This window comes from Sturnus vulgaris, chromosome 1 (assembly GCF_052056855.1).
Source record: "Sturnus vulgaris isolate bStuVul1 chromosome 1, bStuVul1.hap1, whole genome shotgun sequence".
NCBI classification, from domain to species: Eukaryota; Metazoa; Chordata; class Aves; order Passeriformes; family Sturnidae; genus Sturnus; species Sturnus vulgaris.
In genome coordinates, this window is record NC_142243.1 from 131,773,816 (window position 1) to 131,797,927 (window position 24,112).

A 24,112-nucleotide genomic window follows, 5' to 3' on the forward strand; every position below is an offset into this window, starting at 1 on the left:
TGCATTGGTACACCCATTTACTCATGTAAGACATAGGATTAAAATCTGTCTTCTTCCTCATTATTTCACATTACTTTCACTTTTCAAAGTCAAGAACACTGGACAATTATCCACAAAGAACTTTAAGGAATGCAATACATAGGCAGGCCTCTGATCCAGGACGAGAGAAAATTTCTCTTGTTAGTGAAACTATTACTAATAGAGACTTCATACCTTGAAAAAAGGCATGTGTATCCACAAAATATTAAGGAAGATCTTGTGTCAGAATGATTTCAAATTACGAAGAAGCAAGTCAAGTTTTGCAAAAAACCCCCAAAAACTAGAGGACATCTGAGATTTGACACAGCCAGTATTTGTTGTTACATCTTTACTTCTGAGGAAGAAAGTTGGGAGCAAGCAAAAAGTCCCAGTCAAGTATTTATTTAGAATTTATGGTCAGACAAAATACATGGCTACATAACACAAACAATTCAATGACAAAGTTCTGCCACACCAATATGTAAAATTATTTATTTTCACTTTAATCATATTACCATTTCAGGCATTACAAATTAAAGGTTTGTCTCTTAAAGCATTCAGGCAATTACAGGAAGAAACAGGCATTTTCACAGGTTTCATAGGGTCGTACTTCCATCTGCAGGCACCCAAGTACCTTCAAAAATCTTGAAGGCCTACATCAAATGTAGCTCCCTCATTGACAGACTTCAGATCTTCCAAACAACATGTCACTTCTTGCAGATGTCAATGAAAGGTTTGTTCTTTACCTGTATGACAAACCAACCCTCGAATTACTTCAGTTATAAGAGATCACTTAAAGTTTTCATTTCAGTCTGCTTGTCATTCTTTTCTATTCCATGTACATTTCACAATTTTTTTTTATTATGGAAAACAGTTCTATTTTCATTAATCACAGAGACTTCATCTAAAATTTTCCTATTGTGTGTCAACACAGTAACATATGTTCAAATGCTGAGCTATGTATTGGTAGCCCTGATCTCCACATCTCAAAAAAACCCCAGCGTCCTTTGGGACAAATGCAGTCCACAGGCCACCAACTGTAACAACTGCATCTCCCTTGTACAAGTCATTCTAAGAAGTTGTCTTCATCTGCAAATACAACTTTTACTCATAAATGGACACATACTTCAGCAGTGGCTTCAAAAATTCAAAACTAGGAAAGTCTTAAGATAGGCATGAACTGTCTGAACACTCAGTTCAGCAGCAAACTGTTGAAAACCACCTGCTCCAAAATACAAGCTCACTGACACTATAGGATTGTATGTTCATCATTAGAAATTTATTTGCAGGCCACCTTCTGCCACTTTTAAGCTTTTAATCTTTCATTTAATTTACGCATGTGTCTCGTCAATCCCTCTGGTTTCTGTGCAGAAAAACAGATGATGTGATCAGTCAACAGGCTGGAATTTTGGCTGAACTAGGTCATCTCATTGATTTCTGTAGGGAGCCTACTTTTTCCTAGGAATGTAAAACATCTGAAAGCATACAGATTGCCAAAATTTGCCACTCTTAGAAACACAGGTGGTGGGAAAAGGGGGAAAGTTAGGAAATTAAAGAGCTGAGACTTCTGAATCTGAAAGCAGGTTTTCAAACAAATAAAGCTTTCATCTTGAGGGTAAACAGAAAGACATAAAAAGTAGGTTCAGGGAGAGCTGATTATGGTAATATATTTGTTAATTTTTTCAAAGGACGGAAATTTTAAAAGCTTAAAAATGCTTCCAAATCTGGACAACACAGTAATCATGTGGACATACTTTTCCTTAATAGGAATCCTATTTCTAGCAGAACTACATCCCAATGGTCTCAAAAGCTACCTAGTATGTAGCCTAATTTGAAATTATGTTTCCACAGAAGATTTGCCCACACTTGGGGTCTGGAATGTAAACCAGTAGATGTTTTCTCTTAGCATATTAAGTATTTGAGGATTTTTTCATCACAAACATTAAGGCAGCATACATGGATATCCTTCACATTCATCATTCATTTCTATTAATTTCTCTCCAAAACCAAACACCAAATATAATGGTAATATAAACTGCATTGAGTTCGTTAATGATTTTGCAATGGACACTGATGCATGAACAACTTAAACACTGGATTAAGACCTGTACCAAGCTGTAAATTTATCAAGATAGTTCTCTTTTATTTTGAAAACATGGAAACATATCTGACCTTTTTCCTGAAAACAAATTAAAAACCCTTTCCCTTTACATGGTACTGCCCAGGGTAAGATGTCAAAAACCACTGGAGAAGTTACATACAAAAGTTGTGCTGAACTGCACAATCTATATTTTGAAGGTTTTACCAATTTGGCAGGCCAGTTTGAAGGAAAATATTTCCTGTCACATGGCTTTGCAAAACCTCCATTTTGTAACTTCACTTACTACAAAAAAAATATACTTACTGGCTTTTCAAGTACAATTGGGTGATCAGGAAGAAACTCTGGTTTCTTCTGAGAGAGAGAAACATTTGAAAGCTTCAGAAGGAAATCTCTGCTGTATTGGATCCTTTCTGTGAATATACAAAATCACTAAATTCAACATTCTTGTTTAAGGGATTAAGATTGGGAATTCTGAAAAGTTATTTGGTTACTTATAGAACAGAAGAAACGCTTTTCTTAGAGTTAATGAGTTAAATGTCTTTCAACAGTTACAAGTAATGAAGAGATCTGCTGCATGTAAAATTGCAAACAGATTAGTACAGTGAAATACTTTTGAGGGTTATGCTGAATCAACAAGAGTCAGAGCATGTAGGTTTCTCATTCAAGTTTATCTCTGGCCCTTGATGACAAAGAAGCTTATTCCTTTAGGAATGATGGGCTTCCTGCAAGATTGTTACACTGTCACCTGATGGATAACAGTTTTTGTTTCTCAGACTGTAGGATGTTGAAAACAGAGAAGCTGATATCAACTATCACACTAATTTTTTCCTGCCTTTAAACACAAATGATGCAGTAACTGGTGAAGCTAAGGGAGGGTATGTGGGGAACTTTGAAAAAAACAGTTTAAAGAATACGAGCATACTTGAAAACTTACATCTTGCTTTTACCTCCCCTTGATTAAAAACCCATGAAGATGAAGATTTCTGTAAGGCCTTTGACACAACCCCCCCCCAACATATTTTTCTCTAAATTTGAGAGGTGTGGATTAGATTGGGGGCTGGATGAGAAACTGGTTGGACAGTTCCATCTGATCTAATATTGGAACAAGTCCAGAGGAGAGTCCCTGAGTTGATCACAGGGTTGGAACACCTCTCCTATGAAGACAGACTTAGATAGTTGGGGATGTTCAGCCTGGGAAAGAGAAGGCTCTGGGGGGACTTTGGGGAAGCCTTCCAGTACCTAATGGGGGCCAACAAGAAGGCTAGAGAGGGACTTTTCAGAGGCATGTAGTGATAGGAAAAGGGGGAATGGCCGTAAGATGAGGTTTAGGTTAGACAGGAGAATGAAAGTCTTTACTGTGAGGATGGTGAGGCACTGGAAAAGGCTGCACAGAGATGTTATGGACACCTCATCCTTGGGAGCGTTCAACATCATTCTGGGCGGGGCTTTGAGTAACATTGTCTAGTGGCAGGTGTCCCCACCCATGGCAGGGGGTTAGAACTTAATGATCTTTTAGTCCCCTACAACCCAAATCATCCTATGATCCAGAGCAGTGGTCATGTCTGGATGTAGTTCAGTGAGTGATGAGTGGTATCCCTCAGGGTTTCACATTTGGATCAGTACTGTTGAATATCTCCATCAATGACATATAGTGGGATCAGCTGTACCCTCAGCAAATTTGCAGGTAGCACCAAGCTGAGTGGTGTGGTGGATACACCTGAGGGACAGGATACCATCCAGAGAGACCTGGAGTTAAAAACTGCTGAGACAATAATTGAAAGCATAATACCGCTGAAGAGATATCGAATGGAAATTATTATCTGGAACCTAAAGTACAGCTAAACAAAAACAGTGTTCTAGAAGAAATTTTACTCCACAAGAAAAAAAAAGAAGAAAACAAAAGACTTCTTTGTGAGCAGTAGCTGAATAGTAGGACCTCTAAAGTTGTGTAGCTCTGAAGGAAAAGATTACAACCATCAGCAAACAAACAAAAACCCTTTGAAAAGAAGTGTGAGAAAAAGTTTGACAGTGTGGAGAATTGTGGAGTACACTCAGAGAGGCATCACAGAGCAATTAACCATCGAAAATGATCCAACGTGATGGCTTATACAAGAGACCAGGTTCTGATAAGAAGCTGTTTAAGATCTTGTAGAACAAAACAATGTCTACCCACCACAAGCAGAATTGATGAGAAAGGACCAGAAAGACACCAAACAGATAGAACTTGACAAGTCTGTCATCTAACTGGATCAAAAAACCAGAACTCTCTTCTATTTATCAAGATCAAAACAAGAAGAAATTAACCTCAGCTTGAACGAAGATACATGGAAGACTTATTTTCAAGTCAGTAACACAGGACAGAACTAATGCTCAAGAAACTGAGAGATGGTAACCTCAGACTAACAAAAATACGAAAGCCTCATTAAAAGAATTTTTTCAAATTTTGAATACTAAGAGCAAAAAACAAACCACATCTTCATAGATTATTTAAGGATTGGAGATTACAGATGCCTGATCACAGGCAAAAGAAATTATCTCAATAAACTTGTGACCTAACCTGAGTCACTGATGCAGTTTCTGTGACATGCTTAAGAATGAAGAATTAGGTAGGAAGCAGGGCAGAGAAGTACTGTGAGAATGCATTTGAAATCTGAGATTATCCCTTAATGAAAAAAGGGTAAAATTTTGACTTTGTTAAACTACCAATTCTCTATGACTTGGTAGTGGCAGGCAGTAGAGAGAGAAAAGCATAAGGAGCAAAACTTAAGGACAGTACTGACTGTAAAGCAAATCGTCCAGGATTAATCATAAAAAAAAATTAATTCATTTCTAACCACCCAAATACTATCATTTCAGAACCGCTGTTGCAAGAACAGGACAAGGAAGCCAAAATGCTTAGTTCTTAACTTGATTACATTCAATAGTTTGTATGCCTCAACTGAGCCCACGAACAGGCTAAAGGAGGCAACTCAAATCTGTACTTCTACACACACAAGCAAGCTAGACAAACTCAGTTTTGTGGGAAGAATTTCTTATGTTTGGGGTCTGTTTTTTCAGGGGATGGGTAGCGGTTTTTTGTTTGTTTCCTGGGTTTGTTTGGGTTTTTTTTTAAGACGGTTATATCCCTATATGCAAGCAACTCTACCAGTGGAAATTTTCCACCTCAGTTATAATCGACTTTTACACCTTCTCTGGAGTGTTAGGTGAAAAACAGAAAAGTTTCATACTGCTCTTGAAACTATGCACTGGCTGATCAGAAAAAATGATGTGCAGCACTTCACAGTTCAGTTGTCCTCCATTCAGAAAATACAGTCCTGACACAGCTCCCCATACAGTATTTTACCTTTTTTTGCTCCTGATTCATGTTGTTTAGGTTGACAGAGCATCACAGTTTGAGTTAAGATCTTCACTTCAGTCATTTCAGATGACTAAAATAGGAAGGAAAGTTATGACACTTATCTCTAAGCATATTAAAATAAGTATATATATTTCTTAGTTAAAAGTAACAGTTGTAGCACAGTTTAATTTGAACCTATAGAATGTTACTTGATTGAATACAATAAGGAAACAGTTCAATAAAATAACACAGATGAACATAATGAAGAGTATTTTTTTACAGAGAATTTCACAGTGCTATTGCTAGCTTTTAAAAAGAACACATTTATCCCCTCCTTTTCTGTTATCTCACCTAGAAGGCAGCCACAAGCTGCTACATTTGGGAATAATAAAAGCAGGAAGGACTTTCCTTAAGTTCAAAGGATGGACTTGGATTCTCTCACTTAGCAAAAAGGTTTGCTTCTGAAGCATCAAGATCCAATATCCACAGTATAATGCCAAGATTTTTCCAGCTGCCAAAACCTTAAAGAAAGTGTTTTGGAAAGTTGGAAATCAGTTTATCCTCAAGAGCTTGCCTTAGCTCTGAAGAGGCTCTACAGGTCTGAGGAATCTTAACATCACTCTGAGTCAGATGGGAAGTGGGCAAGAACTGTAAACTGCTCATCAAGCAGGGCTTGCCAGGGCATTATTCAGATGGCATTTGGGGTACCCATGGAACAGTACATGGTCAAAAGTGTTATTAAAAATTATTTTCCATATATTACGTTAAAGAAGTTGTTTAAAAAAATATAAAAAATACATCTATAGCTATATCAAACAAACGCAATATACTGCTACATGTAGCTAAATACTGATGAAACTGAACAATACAACACTGATGACCAGAGGCTTATTTAAAAGGGAGCCATTTGTTCTCTTCAATAATTACTGCTCCAGAGACAACTGTGTTAATTTCTCTATGTCAGATCAAAAATAGGCTCCCGAGACCTTTAATTTTTTTAAAATTTTTTTACAGTCGATGGCAGTTTGCAGAAGCTTAATACAATAAAGAAGTACTACTAAAACTCTTCGAAAATTATAAAATAAAGGAACAGGCCTTTGTTCCAACAAAAACCCAGTCTATCAATGCTCTGAAAAACATTCAAATCAGAATCAACAGAAAGTCAAATTCAGGCTATGAAATGTGAAGCATTCCAGTTGCAAGACTTCAAACTTCATTTTCCAGCAAACAGCTACAACCAACTTCAAGTCTGAAAAATATATTCGTACCATGTCCAAAGCCAAGCACTTCTAGCAATAAAGCATAAAGTTTTATGATGTTTGCTGTCTCAAATGAACTTAAGCATGTACTAACAACAAAAAATCTGATTTTATTATTTACACATAGTACGTGAAGACAGAATACATACACTCTAAGTTTAGAAGAGCTGATTTAAATTCAGTAAGACTAAAGAAATGCCACACAGACTTTCGTAAGAATCTTAAATTCCTAAGCTGCATTTTTCAGCTCTTAGTGCATGCAAATACCAGGGAAAGGCATTCCTGAAACTCAATTCTTTTCAACACTTCTGACACTGTTGATTTAAAACATTCAGAGTCAAGGACACTCCAAGGTAGAAATGGTTTTATTTGGTTACATAACAGACCAGCTGACCTCCAGTTTATAAATAATTATATATTTACTCAATACTCACCCAGTTAACCTCACTCTGCAAACATACTTCAGTGCTGCTGGGTAATTCAGTCCGAATGTTTAATGCAATGGGTGACGCTGGTAAGCACAAAACATTAAAAAATAATTTCAACAGACTCCACAGTATTATTTTGTGAATAAATGCCCCCAGAACATTCCTTGCTGCACACAGATTATACGGGCATTTATTCACAACTTAAATGCTCTACATCACCACAGGACTCCTTTTCCATTTCTTCCATGAATTTTATACAAAGTAAAAATTTATGATGGCACTTAACTTCAGTCCACATCAGCACAGCTGATGATTTTCTGGCCACCAAAAATTTCTAACTTAGCAGTAATAACAACTGTAACACTGCAATATCTAGGCTTTAATCTATAGAGGTTTAAAATTTAAACCAAAATATGCACACCTGACATAAATACTGCAAGATTTTTTTTCTTAAAAGTTTTTTGGGGTTTTGTTTTGAATTTGTGTGAAAGCTAGATAAGAATAATGGTGTCCAGTGAACTGTACTTGCAATAAAACCTAAATAATCTGTTAAATTATGTGTATTTTATGTTTTCAGTAGTAGGAGTCAGCTACTACAAGAAATCCAAATTTAACAGAGAAGCCTGATCCAGCTTTCTGAAGCTACATTTCAGATGTCAGGCTAGAAGAGCAGTACCAAAGAGCTCTGCATAAACCTAATTTTATCAGATTTTATCACAGAGATCATGCACTAAGATCAACACACAGCAAGGTATTTACTCACTGTAGTTTAACAAAGTAATTTAAAAATAAAACAAAACAAAACAAAACATGTTACACATCCTTGTTACTTCCCAAAATACAGCCCAAACTTTAGTACAGTGAACTGCACCTTAGCCATGCTACTCACCTTGTTTAGAAGACAGTTGATGCACAGGTCGTGCTGGCTGAAGGGATTTACCAATAAACTTTTTTGCTTCTGTAACATTTTGAAACATCGCACTTCAAAAAAGCAGCTGAAATCATTAGCATTCAGTTTCACACATAGACGTTAAGCAAGAAGAGCAATCTACCTACTCCTTGTTAGCTGCATTTGACAAGGCAATATTATATCTGGGCAGGAAAAAGCAGAAAGGTCTGATGCATAATTTTTTTATATGATCGAACATGCTGGATAAATTTTGCATGAAGACAGAATCAGACACTTCTCTCATTTTTCCTTCCAACTGAGCTACCCTAGCTGCTTCTCAAGAAGATTCTTTCCCTGTATGTCTATGTATGCATTTGGAGAAAGGAGATGGAGATACTATGGAAATAAGGAGATTTCTAACATTTTAGTTCAATGTGTTTTTGATTAATTAGCATCAGCATGCCCCTTATCGATCTGTTGTCTGCACAGGAGTTCCTTATATATCTATATAAACTTACTGTATTTTAATAGCTACTTTCGTTAAATTAATACAGTTTTGTATCTTCCCACTCAGTTTAGCTACCAGAGAAGCATCAAAAACTGCTAAGGTGGTGCTAGGATGAAAAATCTCATGCTTTTATTAAGCAACAAGCTGGAAAACGTTCATTTGTAGTATCTCCTTCTCATTCCCATCTCTTTTGTCAACTGGAAAATTTTATGACTTGAAGAAATTTCAGCTCTTTTTGGAGAAAAAGAATACCAGAAAGAGCAACTTCCACAATAAAAATCATACTGATTTTTTTTTTCTCTAAGAAAGTTTACAGGACAAGGGAATAATTGTTATAGAAAAAAAAACCCAAGAAATAATCATGACTGCAAGAGTTACAGCTATGTTATCCATTTTTGGTATGAAACAGGAAAAGAGAAACTAGGCCATTAGACCCAGTATCATGCTCAACTTTGGTCTTTGTGTTACAAGAAGAAAACTAAAAATCATCTGAGAATTTGCTACGTTATAGTTTTTTGAACACTTCTAACATAGTCAAACAACAATTTTCCAACATATGAAGTTTGAGCCCGCCCAGGTCTAGAAACCAACTGTTTGATGGTTACTGTCTGAATTAGAAAAACTTAGCTAAAGCTAGGAAAAAAAATTCTGGTTTGATTCGCTGATTTTCCTACCCTCTCATCTTAAGAAAGGAAGACTTCAAAACTGTAGTCAAAAGCAGCAGTGAAAATTCCTGCAGCTGAATTAACTAAAACTACAGATATGGATGACATATTTTATTTTACCCAGATTAGGAATGCTCGTATAAATCACACGTATCCTAGATAGTGAATTTCCACAGAAAGCAATGCAGTAATGATACACATTTGCCTCAGAAGAGTGGAAAAAAAACAAAAAACAGGCAAGTTTTCTTTCATGCCCTGACGACAAATGGTATGCGTGCTTTTTAAAAACAGGAAACCCTGTTTAAGAGGCTGGCTAGCTCCTAGAATGCATCACACCTCTTTTTTTTTTTTTTTTTTTTTTTTTTTTTTTTTTTTTTTTTTTTTTTTTTTTTAGTGTTCTAACAATAAAAAGTTGTGTGGTGGCAGCAAACAACAGATTTTGCCGCTCTTCCCTCACTCTCCCCCAGGAAGACTCTAGAAAAGATCTCAACAAGTTACCAAGTCCAACCTCCTCAATTAATAGTGTTCTTTCTGACCAGTATCAAGGAAAGTGGAGAAAGATTGGTTTTAATAGCTGAGAAATAAACTGCTTCCGTGAGAGACTACTGCAGTAGGGACGGCATCCCACGAATTCCCCTTCTAAGGCCACACGGCTTCTCTGGGGTCATTCCAGTGGGACACCTGCCCAGCACAAGGGAAGCCTTCTGGCACCAGCAAACAGGCCTAGAAGCAGTTCTGCAGAACCCAGCATTTCTTTTTTAGTATCTTAACAAGCCAGACATTGGCAGCAGCCATCTCCCAAGAGGCCATCTCAAGTGTTTGGAAGGCTCTTTTTGAAGTGCTTGAAGGGGATTTGACGCTTTTTTCGTGAAAAAAATCCCCACGAGTAACGAGAAACTGACCGTCTCCCCTCACCAGAAATGGCACCGCACTGGGAACCCCACCAGAAAGAAAACCTTCCTCCGCCGCCCGGCCCCTCGCCCCCTGCCCGGCCCCCGCGCCCTCCCTTGGGCCGGGGGATGCCCAGCCCACCTCCAGCCGCCGGCAGCGCCCGTGCCCCGCGATGCCGCTGCCCCGGGTGCCGCTGAGGCCGCTCCGTCCCTCAGCGCGGCCGGGCGGGGCGGCCTTCGCGCGGCGCCTCGCCCGGGGCCGCGTGCCGGGCGGGGCCGTTCAACGTCGCGCCGCGGGCCGGGCACGGCCGGGGCTCCGCAGGGCCGGCGCCGCTTCCCGCCCCTTCCCGGCTCTTCCCGTACCCCCTTGGGATCCAGGGAAGCGGGGCACACCTGAGAGCTGCCCTACGAGGCCCTGCCAAGGAGCGGGAGAGGCGAGATGAGGCTGCTGCCGCCCAGCTCCCTCCGGGGTTAGACCTGAGAGGGACTGGACATAGATAAAGGTGGTGTCCTCCTCTGTCCCACTGAGGGAGGCATGTTCTGTCAAGGCCTTACAGTGGAAATTGGAAGACATAAGTGAGTTTTGAACACAACTGTGAGGCCTCTACAGCTAACCTTATCGAGAAAGGGCAATTTGCAGGCCTTGGAAAGCTGTCAGTGAATTGGAAAACTTCCCTCACCCATCTACCCCGTGGCACCGGGCAGGAGGGACCAGAGAACAGCCTCTGGCTTCTCAGTCACGGAAGTGGTGGCATCCTGCATGGCTTGGAAATTCAGATATTTTTTCTCATTTTTTGCTCATAGCATGTTATTGACAGTAACAATGAACACACCATGCTAACTCCCAGAGAAGCACACTAAAGTTCCCTCTAATGTTAGTTTGTTGGACTTCACCTTACCTAAGTATACAATATTAATTAAAAGTCCTTAAGTTTTTGCTGATTTTTTAAAACATATATATTTCATATCACCTACTAAGAACTCCGGAAGTTCAGAACAGGAAGGTAACACAAAGTACATAATCACATAAATAACAAGTAATTAATTATTAATGTCCAATATTAAGATTTATAGTCCTGGCTAGTTTATGAAGACTGCTTTATTGTTTCCATCAAGCATATTGGCTCTGCTTTGCTGCAGTATGAATTTTATTAAGTTAGATATTCAGAGACGAATACTGTCCCTGAAATAGCAGCTATTATAGAGATGTCACACTCCTACAGTCTTCTAACACATCATCTTCCATTTGGTTTCCTGACCTGTTCATGCATGATGTGCTATCAGCCTTCTCTTTGCAGACACTGATGCAGTGCATCTGCATACTCACTAACCCATTTGCTGCTGTTTAAGGTTTGATTTAAAGTAATTTTTCCCAAGTGAATTAGTTTCTACTCAAACATGTCCTGTTTCTTCTGACCCACCATCCATTCTCACATTGTCATGTAAAACAGTTGCTCTCTTATTCTATCAACCATTCCCTTAGCTACATAAGAACTAGTTATAAATTATTGATATGTAAGTGCCCATAAATATTAAATGTTCCTGGCTGTTACTCCAGAACTGTTACTGGTGGGAAAGTCAATGGGTCAACTAAAATAAAGGTATGGTTTTTCATGTTGCTGTTGTGCTTTTTAAAAGAAGCGTGTCAGGTGCCACAAACCAGATTTACACAAGATCAACACTACATTTCTTGACATACTGAAATGGTGTCCCGTACAGATGTAGAAGTACATAATCTTCCAGATTTTTTGTTTATTTAAAAATGCTAAGGATGAACTAAACAGTAAAAAAGCCTCACACGTTTTTCACAGGGGCTGTAAACTGGGTTGCTGCTGGGTTGTAAGGCAAGGACAAGGGGCAGGAACAAAAATACGGGGTGGGGGGGGAATGGACTGTGCCAGGTATTTTGAGAGCTTGTTGCTTCTGGACTTGCTGGGAAGATGGGCATATTAGGGCTGGTAATGGCTGTTTTGCTGCCCATCCCAGCAGGAATAGTTATCACCTCCCAGGCAGCCACCTGAGAGTTGGCAATGCCAGCAAAGCAGCCAGGCCACTGTCCGGCGCCTGGGCTAAGGAGCGCTGGACTGCAGCCATTGCACGGAGCCCAGCAACCTGCTCTCCTAAGCGCCTTCACCTCGAGAGAATCCTGCTCCTGGCTCTGGGAAAGGAAAACATAAAGTGGGAAAAACATGAGCTATAGATGACTTCTCTCCCAGTTTGTCTGGTGCTGGCAATGACACTACTGAAAATTTCTATTACATTTGGTTGGTATTGTTTATGTTCTTACATTAAGTGATGATAATCTAGTGTTCTCTCAAATACCTGATATATACAATAATTAATTTGAAGGGCCAGTGACAGGCCTAGCCAAGAGAGACTTACTATATATTGCAAAAAGGTTTTTGTAGCTGTGTGAAAAAAATGCTTATATGTGGGAAAAAAGCCACCCCCAAACCAACTGGTTTTTCTATTTGGTGAAATAATCAGGAAAATTATTTATTTTTAACATACTGATTGTGCTCCTAAAAGCTGTGGGTTACAAAAAGCAACACAGTCACACTTGCTCTCTCTACTAAATACGGTTCAGGAAAGCAGAAGACATTTATTAAAGACAGTATCAATATTGCACGTGTAAAAATGAGCAATTGCACATCTAAATGAGCGTGTAATTGTAATTGCACGTGATTTTAGGTTTGTAATGGATGGCACTTAACAGCAAAGTAATGGCTTTGTGCTGAAATGAAAGGACTCTTGGGTCAGCCTGAGGGCAGACTTGTAGTTGCAAGTTTAAAAAGCCATTGATACTCAGTTGTGCAGCCAAATGTAATCGGTCTATTTGCATATGTAATTGTGATTTATTTAGCAGTATTTTTTTTTTCCTTAAAGCCACTTTCAAAATAATTTCATCACAAAGCAAAAAAACCCCAACCAACCAACCAACCAACCAAAAAAACCCCAAAACCCAAAAACCCCCAAAACCCCAAAACCCAACCCTTCCCCCAAACCATTATTTCCAACGCTGTATGCTTTATTAAGTCAGTCAACAGAACAAACACCAAGAGACAAGAATGTGCATGTAAATATATATATATATATATATATGCACACACAGAATATTATGGTTGTACTTTTGTGGAGTGGCTACTTTCAGCTAAGTTAGTGACTTGCCCTGAGGGGGCAGCCCAGGGAAAGAACACAAAACCTCTTTTACCCCCTGACTGTTCCAAAAATTGAGCTACTTAATATCATGAGGTTCATCTTTCAATAGAGTTGAGAATTCAGAATATTAAACACAAGTATTAATCTTGTTCTTTTTGACTACAGAAACTGGTGAATTAATAGTGGGAAGCTATTGCTGTGTGTAACTAGAGGAATGTTTATGATCAGCATATAGTACTATATAAAATAACAAATATATTTTCTTCAGATAGAAAATTCTCTCAAGTCTATCAACTGTCACAGTTCTCAAGTTAGGATTCCTATTTTCCTTTAAAATTAATTTTCTGGTAATATTAATTGTAACAGATTCTCAGTATTTTTCTTTAAATTTCTGATTCCTTTAAATGTTGAGAAAAAAATCTCGACATGGGTCAAAAGCACTGTGTAAGTACTAAAGAATCCCTAAGGGATTGATAAAATTATTTTATAAATAAAATATATACCAAAACTAAACATTAATTATTTTGGGGGAGGTCTGCCTTGTTCATCTCTGTCACTGAGGATGGCAGTACTGAATTGCAGAGGTGAATTACTGCACCTGAGCTGAAGGTGCATTCAGGATGCACTGAATATTCTCAGTAACTGCAGGCACTCACCATCAGCGTTTTCATCTGACCTTATTTTGTTGGCTCTGAAACACCAGCTGCAAGTCCTGCTTCTTGAAAGGGATGCCAGAAGCCACAGGCAGGAGGATTAAAAGGCAGAAAGGCCCATGAAACCTGTAGGCTCTGTTGTGCCACAGAGTAGCTGGGCAGCAGGGTGTGCAATTACTGCCTGGATCAGCACTGGCACTGCACCTTTATCAGCATTGCCCTTTTGTTTTCATACATGAAATGTGCCTCTGTTGAAGAATTAGCCTGTGGAGAGCACAGCTCAGATGCAGAGCTTGAGTTTGCTATGTGATTGCATTGGATAGCAGAAAAAGATGCCATGGGACAGTTTATGCCTAGAGAAGGAAAACTGATAGACTGAAGCTAATAGCTTGATGAACTTACTTTGTATATAAAGGAAGGTATTAGCAAGTATCAACGTATCTGCTGTTTGCTTTTTTTTTTTTTTTTTTTTTTTTGCATTGACAAAAGAATAAGGTAAAGAAGTTAGGAAAGATTTGTGGTTCTGCTTAGAATCAATCAATAAAAATTCATCCATCATTATATTGATGACAAATTCTTATAATCTATGTCTATATGTCTATAATTTACTACATACACTTAGAAGTAGATAGATGAATAAAATAAAACAAAACACAAAAAGACCCCCACAGGTACAGTTCTCTTGTGTGGTTTTGGATATTCAGAGGGAAAGAGACTCACATATTTAATAACTAATTTAAAACTCTTATTCCTGTAAGAGTTCATTTTGCTTTGAGAGAACTGAAATTCTGAAATCACAGCTTAATAAATTTAACGTAAGTTTTGCACTTTTTCCTGGGCCAGAATTTCAATTGTTATTTGTATAGATACCTTTATTCTGAATTCTTACACCTGATACATCTATCATAGCTGTATTACAGGACCTTTACAGATGCTGGAGTTAGTCTCTGAATCTGACAAAAAAAATCTTCATGAGAAATCAGCTCATGCTTCAATGCAATGAAGAATTCTGCTTTCCAGTTTTTCAGTCATGGGAGTTGGGTTTAGTTTTTAGGCTGATTGAGATTGTTGTCATAGCTTTTAATACCACGAGTATATATACAGTTTTATTACTAAGACATTGCTACCTTTAAATTCAGACTCAATCAGCATGATTCAGCAAATGGCAGCAAAACCTGTACTGATAAATGAAGATGCAGTAGAATGTGGACAGAACAGTAAGGACCAAGAGCATAACAGGAAAAAAAAAAATCAAAGTTTGGAATGTGAAATAAGGAAACATGTATTAACTGTGCAAAAGTGTAGTGATTATAAAAAATACACACATTAAAACTATGCATTCATGCTTCTTTGGATTGAGATAATTGGTTGTGTCATAGCCCTGACATGGTCATCAAAATTGTTGACAATTTTTGTTTACATGCCAAATAGGAAATAAAATTTCATGTTAATATAAGTGATGTGCATTCAGATATACATATATGCATGAGATTAAGAATGATCTAGTTGAAAATCAATCCCTCATAAATTAATCCATTTTTATGCACTCTGGGAAATAAAATTTGCTTTTTCACCTTGAAACGTAGTGTAAAATTACTTAAATGCATATGGCTAACTATTGGAATGGAATGACCTCATTTACCTAGATATGAGTTATGGCTGATTTACAGGGAATCAGAATAAAATTCCGTACTTATATTGCTATTTATTTATTTACATGAGAAAGATTAATATTTCTATAGCTTTTAAGTTAGTACCTGTCATACATCAGTTCACTGTTCTTCTATGCAGTGAATATCTAGTAACCTACAAAGATGACCTAATAAGACAGCAGCCAGTGTAACTTCAGTGCATATTTGATCTTTCTTCATCATGAAATACATTGTCTCCATTTCAGAAAAGGCAGGAGATGAGCCTTAGTATTGTCCTAAAACAGAGTTTGGAGCATAGAGATATGCTCTGCTCCCTGCACGGAGATAATCTGGCAGCTGTGTGTGTGCTGTCAAAGACAGTGAAGATGTAAGCAAGAAAAAAATTTTGTGCTTCACTTCATTGTGTGGAACTGTGGTCTCTTGCCATGTGAACCTGTGTGAGAGAACCAAGACAGTGCATAGAAGCAATCTGAGAACTAGCAGTTCACAGGAGTGCAGAAAAAAGTCTAGCAAGTTTTGTCTGCTTGCTTAGCAGCTGCTTTTTCTCTGCCAGAAATAGCAGTTTCATAGGCTCAGGAAAGTAACTCCTGCCTGTGCAGGGACTCCTTGTGATAGAAACTAATTGCCAGAAGCAGGAGAGCTCTGGCAAGAGAACACTTGCACGGGGGTGCACTAAGGGAAAATGAGTGCATTGTGTGCCTTGGCTTGGCATTGCCTACTGCAGATCATCCTGCTAAAAGGAGCCAGAAACTGCACACTTTATGCTCCAATGCACCCTCGTTTACTTACCCCCAGCTATCTAAGCTTGCCACTTGTTTGTGGCAGTGGACCCATCACATTTTGGCTCTTTGGTATCTCAGGACAGCAGGTTGTTCTGGCCAAGAAGGCGCTTTTTTTCTTGCCCAAATGCTCTTGATCATTTAATGTGTGTCGCTTAAACATAAAGGCAAGGAAAAAGCAAAGGTCACCAAAAAGCAAATGAGAAGAAGAAAGAGCATCAAGTCAGAAACAAAAGAATCGTTGCTGTCATTAACCAAACATAGAAATAATTAGAAAAACCCAAACACACAAACAAAAACATACACAAAAAAGCAAAAAGAGTACCTAAAAATTCTACTTTGGAACTGAAGCTCTATAATTACTCCAGGAATAAAAAATAATTTGATTTTCTGAGTATGCAAGTTTCTTTTTCTGTATAAGAATTGAAAAAAAATAATTCATTGCTTGTAAAATGAACAGTTGAGTCTTTGATGTTTGTGACAATAAGCACGTATCATGACCCCCTAACTGGCAAAAACGAAAGGATTTTAACTTCATCTTATTAAAAATAAAAAAGAAACATCAAAAAAATCAGATCAAGTTCTCACTTCTGTGTAGGAAATACTGTTTGTTGATTAGTCTGTGAGCATAAGCTTGCAGAGACATTTGGCCCCATAAGGCAGTTACAGGTGTTCTTTTGTTTGAATTAATAAGTCATACTTTCTAGGGCTTTAGAAGTATTACCTTAATAATATGTCTTGGTCTGGGACAAATTTATACCAGTATACCAGTACATCATATCTATCTATTTTTTAATTATTCTATCACAGCTTATACTTGAAGTTTTTAAAAAGTATATTGTTATGGAGCTTTAATCTGGATTTAGTGTTTATCATATGAATGTAGTGAAAGAAATGTGCAAAAAAAATTTCTGTTTCTATGTACTGTGTAAATAAAAAAAAATTTCCCCCAAGTTTGTAAATATTAAAAAACTGTCTTTAAACAAGTATTTCACTTTTCACGCTTTTAACTGCCACTGCAAATCAAACTCAGCATTTATGAAAAAACTGTACTTTCCTGGATTAATCTTTTTAACATTTTATTTGCAGTTTAATCAACAAATTTAACCCATTTTGAGATTTATTTAGTTTTTAACCCAGAGGTTTTAATTAAGCACAAGAGCATTTAGAAGTTGAAATTCTGAGAGAGTATTCTCAGCCATTCCTTAGAGAAGTCCATCACTAGGATATCAGTTTCCATGAGGAATCATGTGAGCTGCTGTGACCCTCTCCACCTGTCCCACCTTCCCCACCCAGGAAAGTTAAACAGGGCTGTCAGTATCCTGCTGAACATTAGGCATGTGCTGCCCTGGGTCAGGAATTGGTTCAGTCTTACCTCACCTCTGGAAAGTGACTTCAGGGACTCCACAGCGGTGTCAGTCTCTCTATGAGCAATACCATTTTTTGCAGAAGTAATCCGAACTTGATGTCCTGAATCCAGGCAAAGTTAGCGTTGTTGAAACTACTTTATATAGTTGTACTAAACAGAAAATGCTCTATCACTCTACTTAGAGTGTCAGGAAACAAAAAAAAAGGTTTATATTCAGTGAAGTATATATTCCTCATCAATTTAGAAAATACTGTAGACTTAAAGAAAGACATAGATTCCATAAAGACAGTGGAATAGGAAACTTGGGGTTCAGTCAGCTCACATAAATATCTCATTAAATCAACTCACGCCAAGGCTTTCCTTCAAGCCAAGATTAGGATCTGCTCTTACTTGAAAATTCCATTCAAGTTTTCCAGCTCAGCCAGCCTGTGTGCTTACAAGTGTGAGACCAAAAGCAGTTAATCCTAGTAGGGAAGTAAATTAAATTTCACAAATACAAGCATTGGAATTGTAAAATTTATCATTATCTTCTTTCTCTGCCTGCTCCCAGAAATCAGATCAGTATTAGCAACACTTAATTAAAGTACACGAGCTGCTGTGGGCATACCAAGATTCTGCATTTTGTGATGGAAATATTGTCCTGCTCCTGTCACTGTAGCAAAGGCTGGCTGCTGTGACAGCCAGGCTGCTTCTCTGCAGTAGAGAAGGGCAGGGTCCCACCCAGCAGTGCCTCACTGCCTGTGTGTGACAAAAATTGCTGTCCCCACATGTCTGTGCAGCCATGCATCAGAGTGAGCTCTCCACACTCTTGACCTGCTCTGTCTTCTTAATGCTAAAGCATAGGAAAAGTCAATAGTTTTCAAGCTTTCACTTGGCATTTCTAAAAATAAATAAACAAAGAAATATTTTTTGAAAATCCAATTGCACTAATTTTTTAAAACTAAATTGAAACAGAAGGGCCACAGAGTGGTTTTGTTCTGTATTAATGACAGATTAAAATCACTATATTTAACAGATTTTGTTCTCTGCTTTCTACTCTAAAACAAACATGAAGGAAAAAAGGTTTATTCTCACTAATTATTACCTTGTTAAACTGGAAAAAAACATTCTTGTTAAGCTTTCTGCTACCAGATCTATATTGTATCTTATGACTATGCCATTTCTGCCCTTGTAAAATAAATTATAGTATATTTGTACATCAAGGGTCTTATTATCAATAATAGCTGCTACATTATGTTTTCAAAATTTGGAAAGAAAACCATTTTTAAGGTTGTGTCTTCTTTTCACTCTTAACAGACAGAAAATGTGTTATTTGCTGCAAGCCTCCCAGTTCATGCAGTCCATTCCCTCTGATACTGGTGACAGGACATTTTAAACAACACTGGATGTAGACTAGAAATGTATATTGGAATTTTTCAGGAAACCTACAACCTTTGTCCTGTTGAGCAATATGCAAATAAGTTCTACTTTAAAAGAAAAAAAAAAAAAATCTGTGAATTTGGGGTCAATTTGGTTGTCCTGTTAGCACTGTACAGGACAGTAGTTTACAACGACAAGTGTCCCATCAGCCTTTTTGGGGATCATAAAGAGAGCTGACTGCAAACCAGCTTAGAAAGAGATTAATGCATGACAATTATGAGAAACTTCTGTGTGTGTGTGTGTATGTGCACCTGTATGAGAGCCAGATCTTGGAGGAAAATCTAAGCCATTTTGTAGCAGGCTCTGACTTGTTTTTTGGAGTTGCTTTTTTTATACTGTGCATGCATTTTTAAACTTTCCTCTTAGCTCCATTATCTCCCTAGTGTCCAGTTTAGACAATCTAAATATAGCATTAAATACAGCAGCTTTGTAAGTGACATTTACTCATTTATCATTTTAAAACCTACCAAAAAACAAGATTTCTCCTGTAATTCTTTTTCAGCCCTCACAGGGTGATTTAACTCTACAGTTTATATAGGCTCCCTTTTTTCCTGGAACACAGAGACTGTCCCTGTGTGCTGACAAGATCAGGACATTTTTGCCAGGGTCCCTCAGTCACATAGGACAGTGTTGATGGAGGCAACTTGTGGGGAAGTGTGCTCTTAATCACAAAGAGGAATCACATCTTAATCACAAAGAGGAAAGTTTTGCTGCCACAGGTCTTCCAGCTTCCATGACCTGATAGGAGGCAGACTGAGGCAGCATCAGTGTCAAAGAGGAAGACCAGCTCATAGCCCAGGTTCTCTCCATCCTCATCCTATTGCTGTAAAGTCAGGTGGATAATTATCCATGGACAATGGAGTACTAAAAGCATCTTCTCAAGCATGCCACAATCCTTCATGGACTAGTTACTGAGCCAAAAGGGATACCATACCACACACACACACACAAACAAATGGAGCAGTCTAAAGGTTGGTTTAAACAAAATTCAGTGTCATTAATAAATGATTAGGTGTTTCTTCCTCACTTTTCATAGTGTGATTTCCTTTTTCAATTCCTTGGTTTGACTTTCATGGACTGTGTTTCCTGCTTTAGTTTTGTATCACTTAGTATTCCCCTCTATGGTCATTCTTCATCCTGACAATCCCTGTTACTTTATTTTTCTCCTCCATGTTGCCCAATTGCCAACAAAATAGCCTGTAATACTGGGGGAAGTGGTCCTTTCTTCTTCCAGATATGACAGGAGGAATTACAGGAAAGCCATGTCTATTTCCTTTATCTCCAGAATAAAAGCACCAGCTTAACCACTTCAGAGGAAACAGATCCCCAGTACAAAGCAGATACTCTGAAGTTTTTAGCTGACTAGTTCTAACAAATGTCTACTGAGAGCACACAGGTGAAAGTTTTCCTGAGTCTTGTAACTCAGCCATATTTCAGATTACTTTGCAGGAGAGTTAAAAACGCCAGCTGATCCTACTGAGCTGCTCCAAAGCAGGGTGCAGGGCTGGCTGGAATTGTATAGAGCTATGTGCTTTTATTTAATCATCAATAGTTTTTCCCTGTTCTCATTCCTGGCAAAACAGTACTGAAATTGGAACTGAAACGGCACAGAAAATATACACGCAACTTTTGGGATGGAAAATTTTGATCTAAAATATTAATATTTGACATTATAAGCATCAAATCAGAGACAAAGCTCAGAGAATGGAAAAATTAGGCAAGTTAAATATTTTTTTAAAGCATGCTTTCTAGTCCATTGACCTGTCCATCAAAATAAAAATAGTGCATTTATGTTAAAAGAAATGTATTGTTTTCTTACTCGTAAATAAGAAAGGTACACAAACTATTAATAGCACTATCGACTTTTTTAGCCCTTTTCCACACTGATTAGAGTGAGCTGAGTAATTTTTGATGGTGGAAAAAAACCAAAAACCAGAGAATGACAGTTTGTCAGACTCAGATTTCTCTAGGGAAACTCCTTGGGTGACTGCATTTTCAATGAAATACAGCCAGAAAACTCTTGTGAAAACCTGAATGCTGTCTGCTGCTTCATCTGGTGGCTGTTTGGGGTTCCTTGGGGTTACAAGCTTGCAGCTTCTTGGGACGCATGTTACACCTTTTAAATTACTGTTGAACAGAAATTCTGTATTAAAGATTAATGTTTTCAAGGTACTCTGTTTTATCTCTCTGATAAAGTTAAAAATTATGTTGAGTCTGTTGTTAAAGCATTCCTTAAACAGGCAGTAATTTGGTATACTTCGTAAGTTTAACTTGAGAAACTGGCAGATACAACACATTGGTATCAGTTACAGATTTAAAATTTTAAAATATGCAAAGAAAAATATCAGAATCACATTTACAAAATTAAAGAAGACCTAGTATACTCCAAAAACACTACAAAGACAAATAATATAAAATTGTCTACCTATTTCCTATCTAGAGAACTTTGCTAATATTTTTAACAAATTGAATGTATGGCAAGAAAGATATGCATGGATAAAATACTTCATTAATAGCATAAATAAGCAGCATGCCCTCATAAGTATTTTCTAACCTCAGTCTCTTATTCCCTTCTCCAATTGTTTGGAGTGGTTGTAGACATTAAGCAATGCACATAAATCTAAGTAAGCTGGAACCATAACTGTGTCATTACAAATTTACATAAATTCATACAAAAGAGCTCCTATTAAATTTACTTTGAAATAAATGGTTGTTTATCCATTACATGATATGCTATTATTGGATAAAATCCTAATATGCAACTGTATGACCCTGTGCATCTCATCCAGCTTTATGTTTTAGCCACTACTTGTAAGTGTTCCCTTACCCACTTGATAATCATTTTACTAAGTCACTGCAATGACATACAGAGTTTGTCATCTGGATCAATAATCATATCTGTTACTTTTGTTCACAAGATTTAACTGAATTAATTTCTTTAAATTAACTGTTAAAAAGAACTGTAAAATCCACTACACAGGTCCAGATCCAAAATCTGTTATGGTCGTGTCCTTTTTTTCTCTCCAAAACCAGCCAACATGAACACCTACCAATGAATATTAAAGCAAAGGAGATGATACAGGGATAGCTCCCTGGTAGTCCCCCCCAGATTCCACTGAAATATAACATGATGAGTTGCTAGCTAATCAAGTTAACAAGTAGCTTTATTGTTCTAAGATAAAAACCCTTTTGTGGCTAAAGCTGTAGGAAACTGAGCCTAGATATTCTTTTCTTGTTGGCTCAAATATCTATAACAAAAATCTTGCCAGTAACTGAAATCAGATTAAGTTCTCCTCTCGTTCATGACCTCCATCCTGCCTTTTACTTCTTCACTTTCAAGCAATCTGCTGCAGGTCAACAGTACCAATAAAATTACAGAAAGAAATCTGAATTAAGGAGACACTTGTAAAGTTTTTTCAAGGAGGGTACTGCCCTGCAGCAATGTGTGCACAGTGCAGGTGCTCATACTCCTCCAGTACAACTCTGCTGCTGAGTGCTGGGATAGGGATAGACACAGTTGGAAGGCTGAAGAATGGGGACAATTTAATATGGTTAGAGACAAATATAGTTTGTAAGTCCCCTGTAAAGAGACTGATTTTTTTTTTTTAATCAAGGAGGATTTGAGAGTCCAGCTTTCAAATACTACATGTTATTCTAAATATTGTGGTTAGAATTTTCTATTTCAAATAATTTAGTGATACTAATTTCACCCACACTGATCTACTTTTTCACGACTGAATTTTTGAATGGGAAAGTTAAGTCCCTGGCTCTGTTAATCCAAATCACACAGGAATTTAAGTAGGAAAACAGTATGGATTAATATAATGCAGTCACTGAGCTTGCTCTCAGTTTCTAAGAGCTGGAATTATAATAGATAAACAGCATACTAACCTGACAAAAGTATTAAGTATTTCTAAAAAGCTGGTATGCATGGCTTGCCACATCTTCCCAGTTTGATAATCACTATATTTGAATAATTTTATTGATGTGTTTCTCAAGCTTGCTTAGAAGAATATTTCCAAGATATTTTTAGAGCATGTACTTCATTCAGTGTGGAATTTTTGCTCCTGGAAAAGGCAGTGAGGTAGATCTAACATGACAAATCATCTTGCTGGTACTCACCTACTTATTATTCAAGTCCTTAAAGTTAGTTACAAAGATTTTCCAGCACTTCAAATGAAACTGCTGCCCTGGCATTCCCTTTGTTTATAAAGGCAACATCAATTTCTCAGCAATAACCACTAATGACTCCACAGCTGCTCCAGCATCTTCTCCAAGCACGTCATGCTTCATTTCTTACCAGCCTGATTTGAAAGACTTAGCTACTTTCAACATGCTACTTGTGACAAAGATCTCCTGATAACCTAATTTTCAGAAACACTACCCTCTTGGCCTCATAAGACAATATATCAACATGTATAGTGGGTGCAAATAAAATCAGTAAAATTTTATTCATCAGTAGGTTTGTAAGTAAAAAATTAAACACAGTTTAAGGTCTGAAGTGCTTTCTAGTCAAAGTCACACAGTTTGTATAAAAGTTTTAGTGGAAAGAAGTGGAAGGAGAACAGGGAAGGGGGGAACTAAAACCTCAAAGCAGAAGTCCTTTAGTCGTGAATTTGAATAATTCCTTCCTATACCTAACACAGAAATAATACCTTGAGGAAAAGACTCATCAAGAACAATGAGTAAATATAAAACCTGAAAGTTGTTCTAGTAGTCTGCATGCACAGGACAGGATTTTGGGGTTTTTTTTAATTTTACGTTAAGAATACTTAAGTATATTGGATTGATATGTAGCTCAGCACAGAACATCACAACTGTCTACAAACAAGTCCGCTTCACAAATGGCCACATCCATTTGAGTTTCTCAAAGTCAAATCAGATCCTGCCATTAAATTTGTTAGCTGGTGAAAATATCACAATATGTACCCAGCAGTGGCTGAAATGTAACGACATTTTATAGAAATAACTACTGTGTTTTACTTT

The 24,112-nt window shown here is 37.6% G+C and overlaps 1 protein-coding gene across 5 annotated transcripts; it reads right to left on the minus strand.

Moving 5' to 3' along the window:
* Nucleotides 1-404: 404 nt before the first annotated feature.
* On the minus strand, nucleotides 405-18,374 carry C1H8orf88 (chromosome 1 C8orf88 homolog). 5 transcript variants are annotated; one of them, XM_088177107.1, is made up of 7 exons: nucleotides 18,315-18,374; nucleotides 16,349-16,492; nucleotides 8,033-8,138; nucleotides 7,150-7,226; nucleotides 5,463-5,547; nucleotides 2,423-2,529; nucleotides 405-764 (listed from the first exon to the last, which is right to left on the minus strand). In XM_088177107.1, exons 3-7 carry the CDS (start codon nucleotides 8,118-8,120, stop codon nucleotides 726-728), a joined length of 396 nt encoding a protein of 131 aa, XP_088033233.1. In that variant the 5' UTR covers nucleotides 8,121-8,138; nucleotides 16,349-16,492; nucleotides 18,315-18,374; the 3' UTR covers nucleotides 405-725. The 5 variants fall into 5 exon arrangements, with proteins under 5 accessions (XP_088033233.1, XP_088033218.1, XP_088033210.1 ...); XM_088177092.1 differs by lacking the exon at nucleotides 18,315-18,374 and adding an exon at nucleotides 17,719-18,045; XM_088177084.1 differs by lacking the exon at nucleotides 18,315-18,374 and adding an exon at nucleotides 17,714-18,045.
* Between the last annotated feature and the right edge of the window lie 5,738 nt (nucleotides 18,375-24,112).

Coding starts and splice junctions, on each gene's coding strand:
- C1H8orf88 (XM_088177107.1), bottom strand. CDS start 8,120: ATGTTTCAAAATGTTACAGAAGCAAAAAAGTTTATTGGTAAATCCCTT. Junction 5,548..7,149: donor TGCAGAGTGAGGTTAACTGG/GTGAGTATTGAG, acceptor TTCCTATTTTAG/TCATCTGAAATGACTGAAGT. Junction 2,530..5,462: donor TGAATCAGGAGCAAAAAAAG/GTAAAATACTGT, acceptor GTATATTCACAG/AAAGGATCCAATACAGCAGA.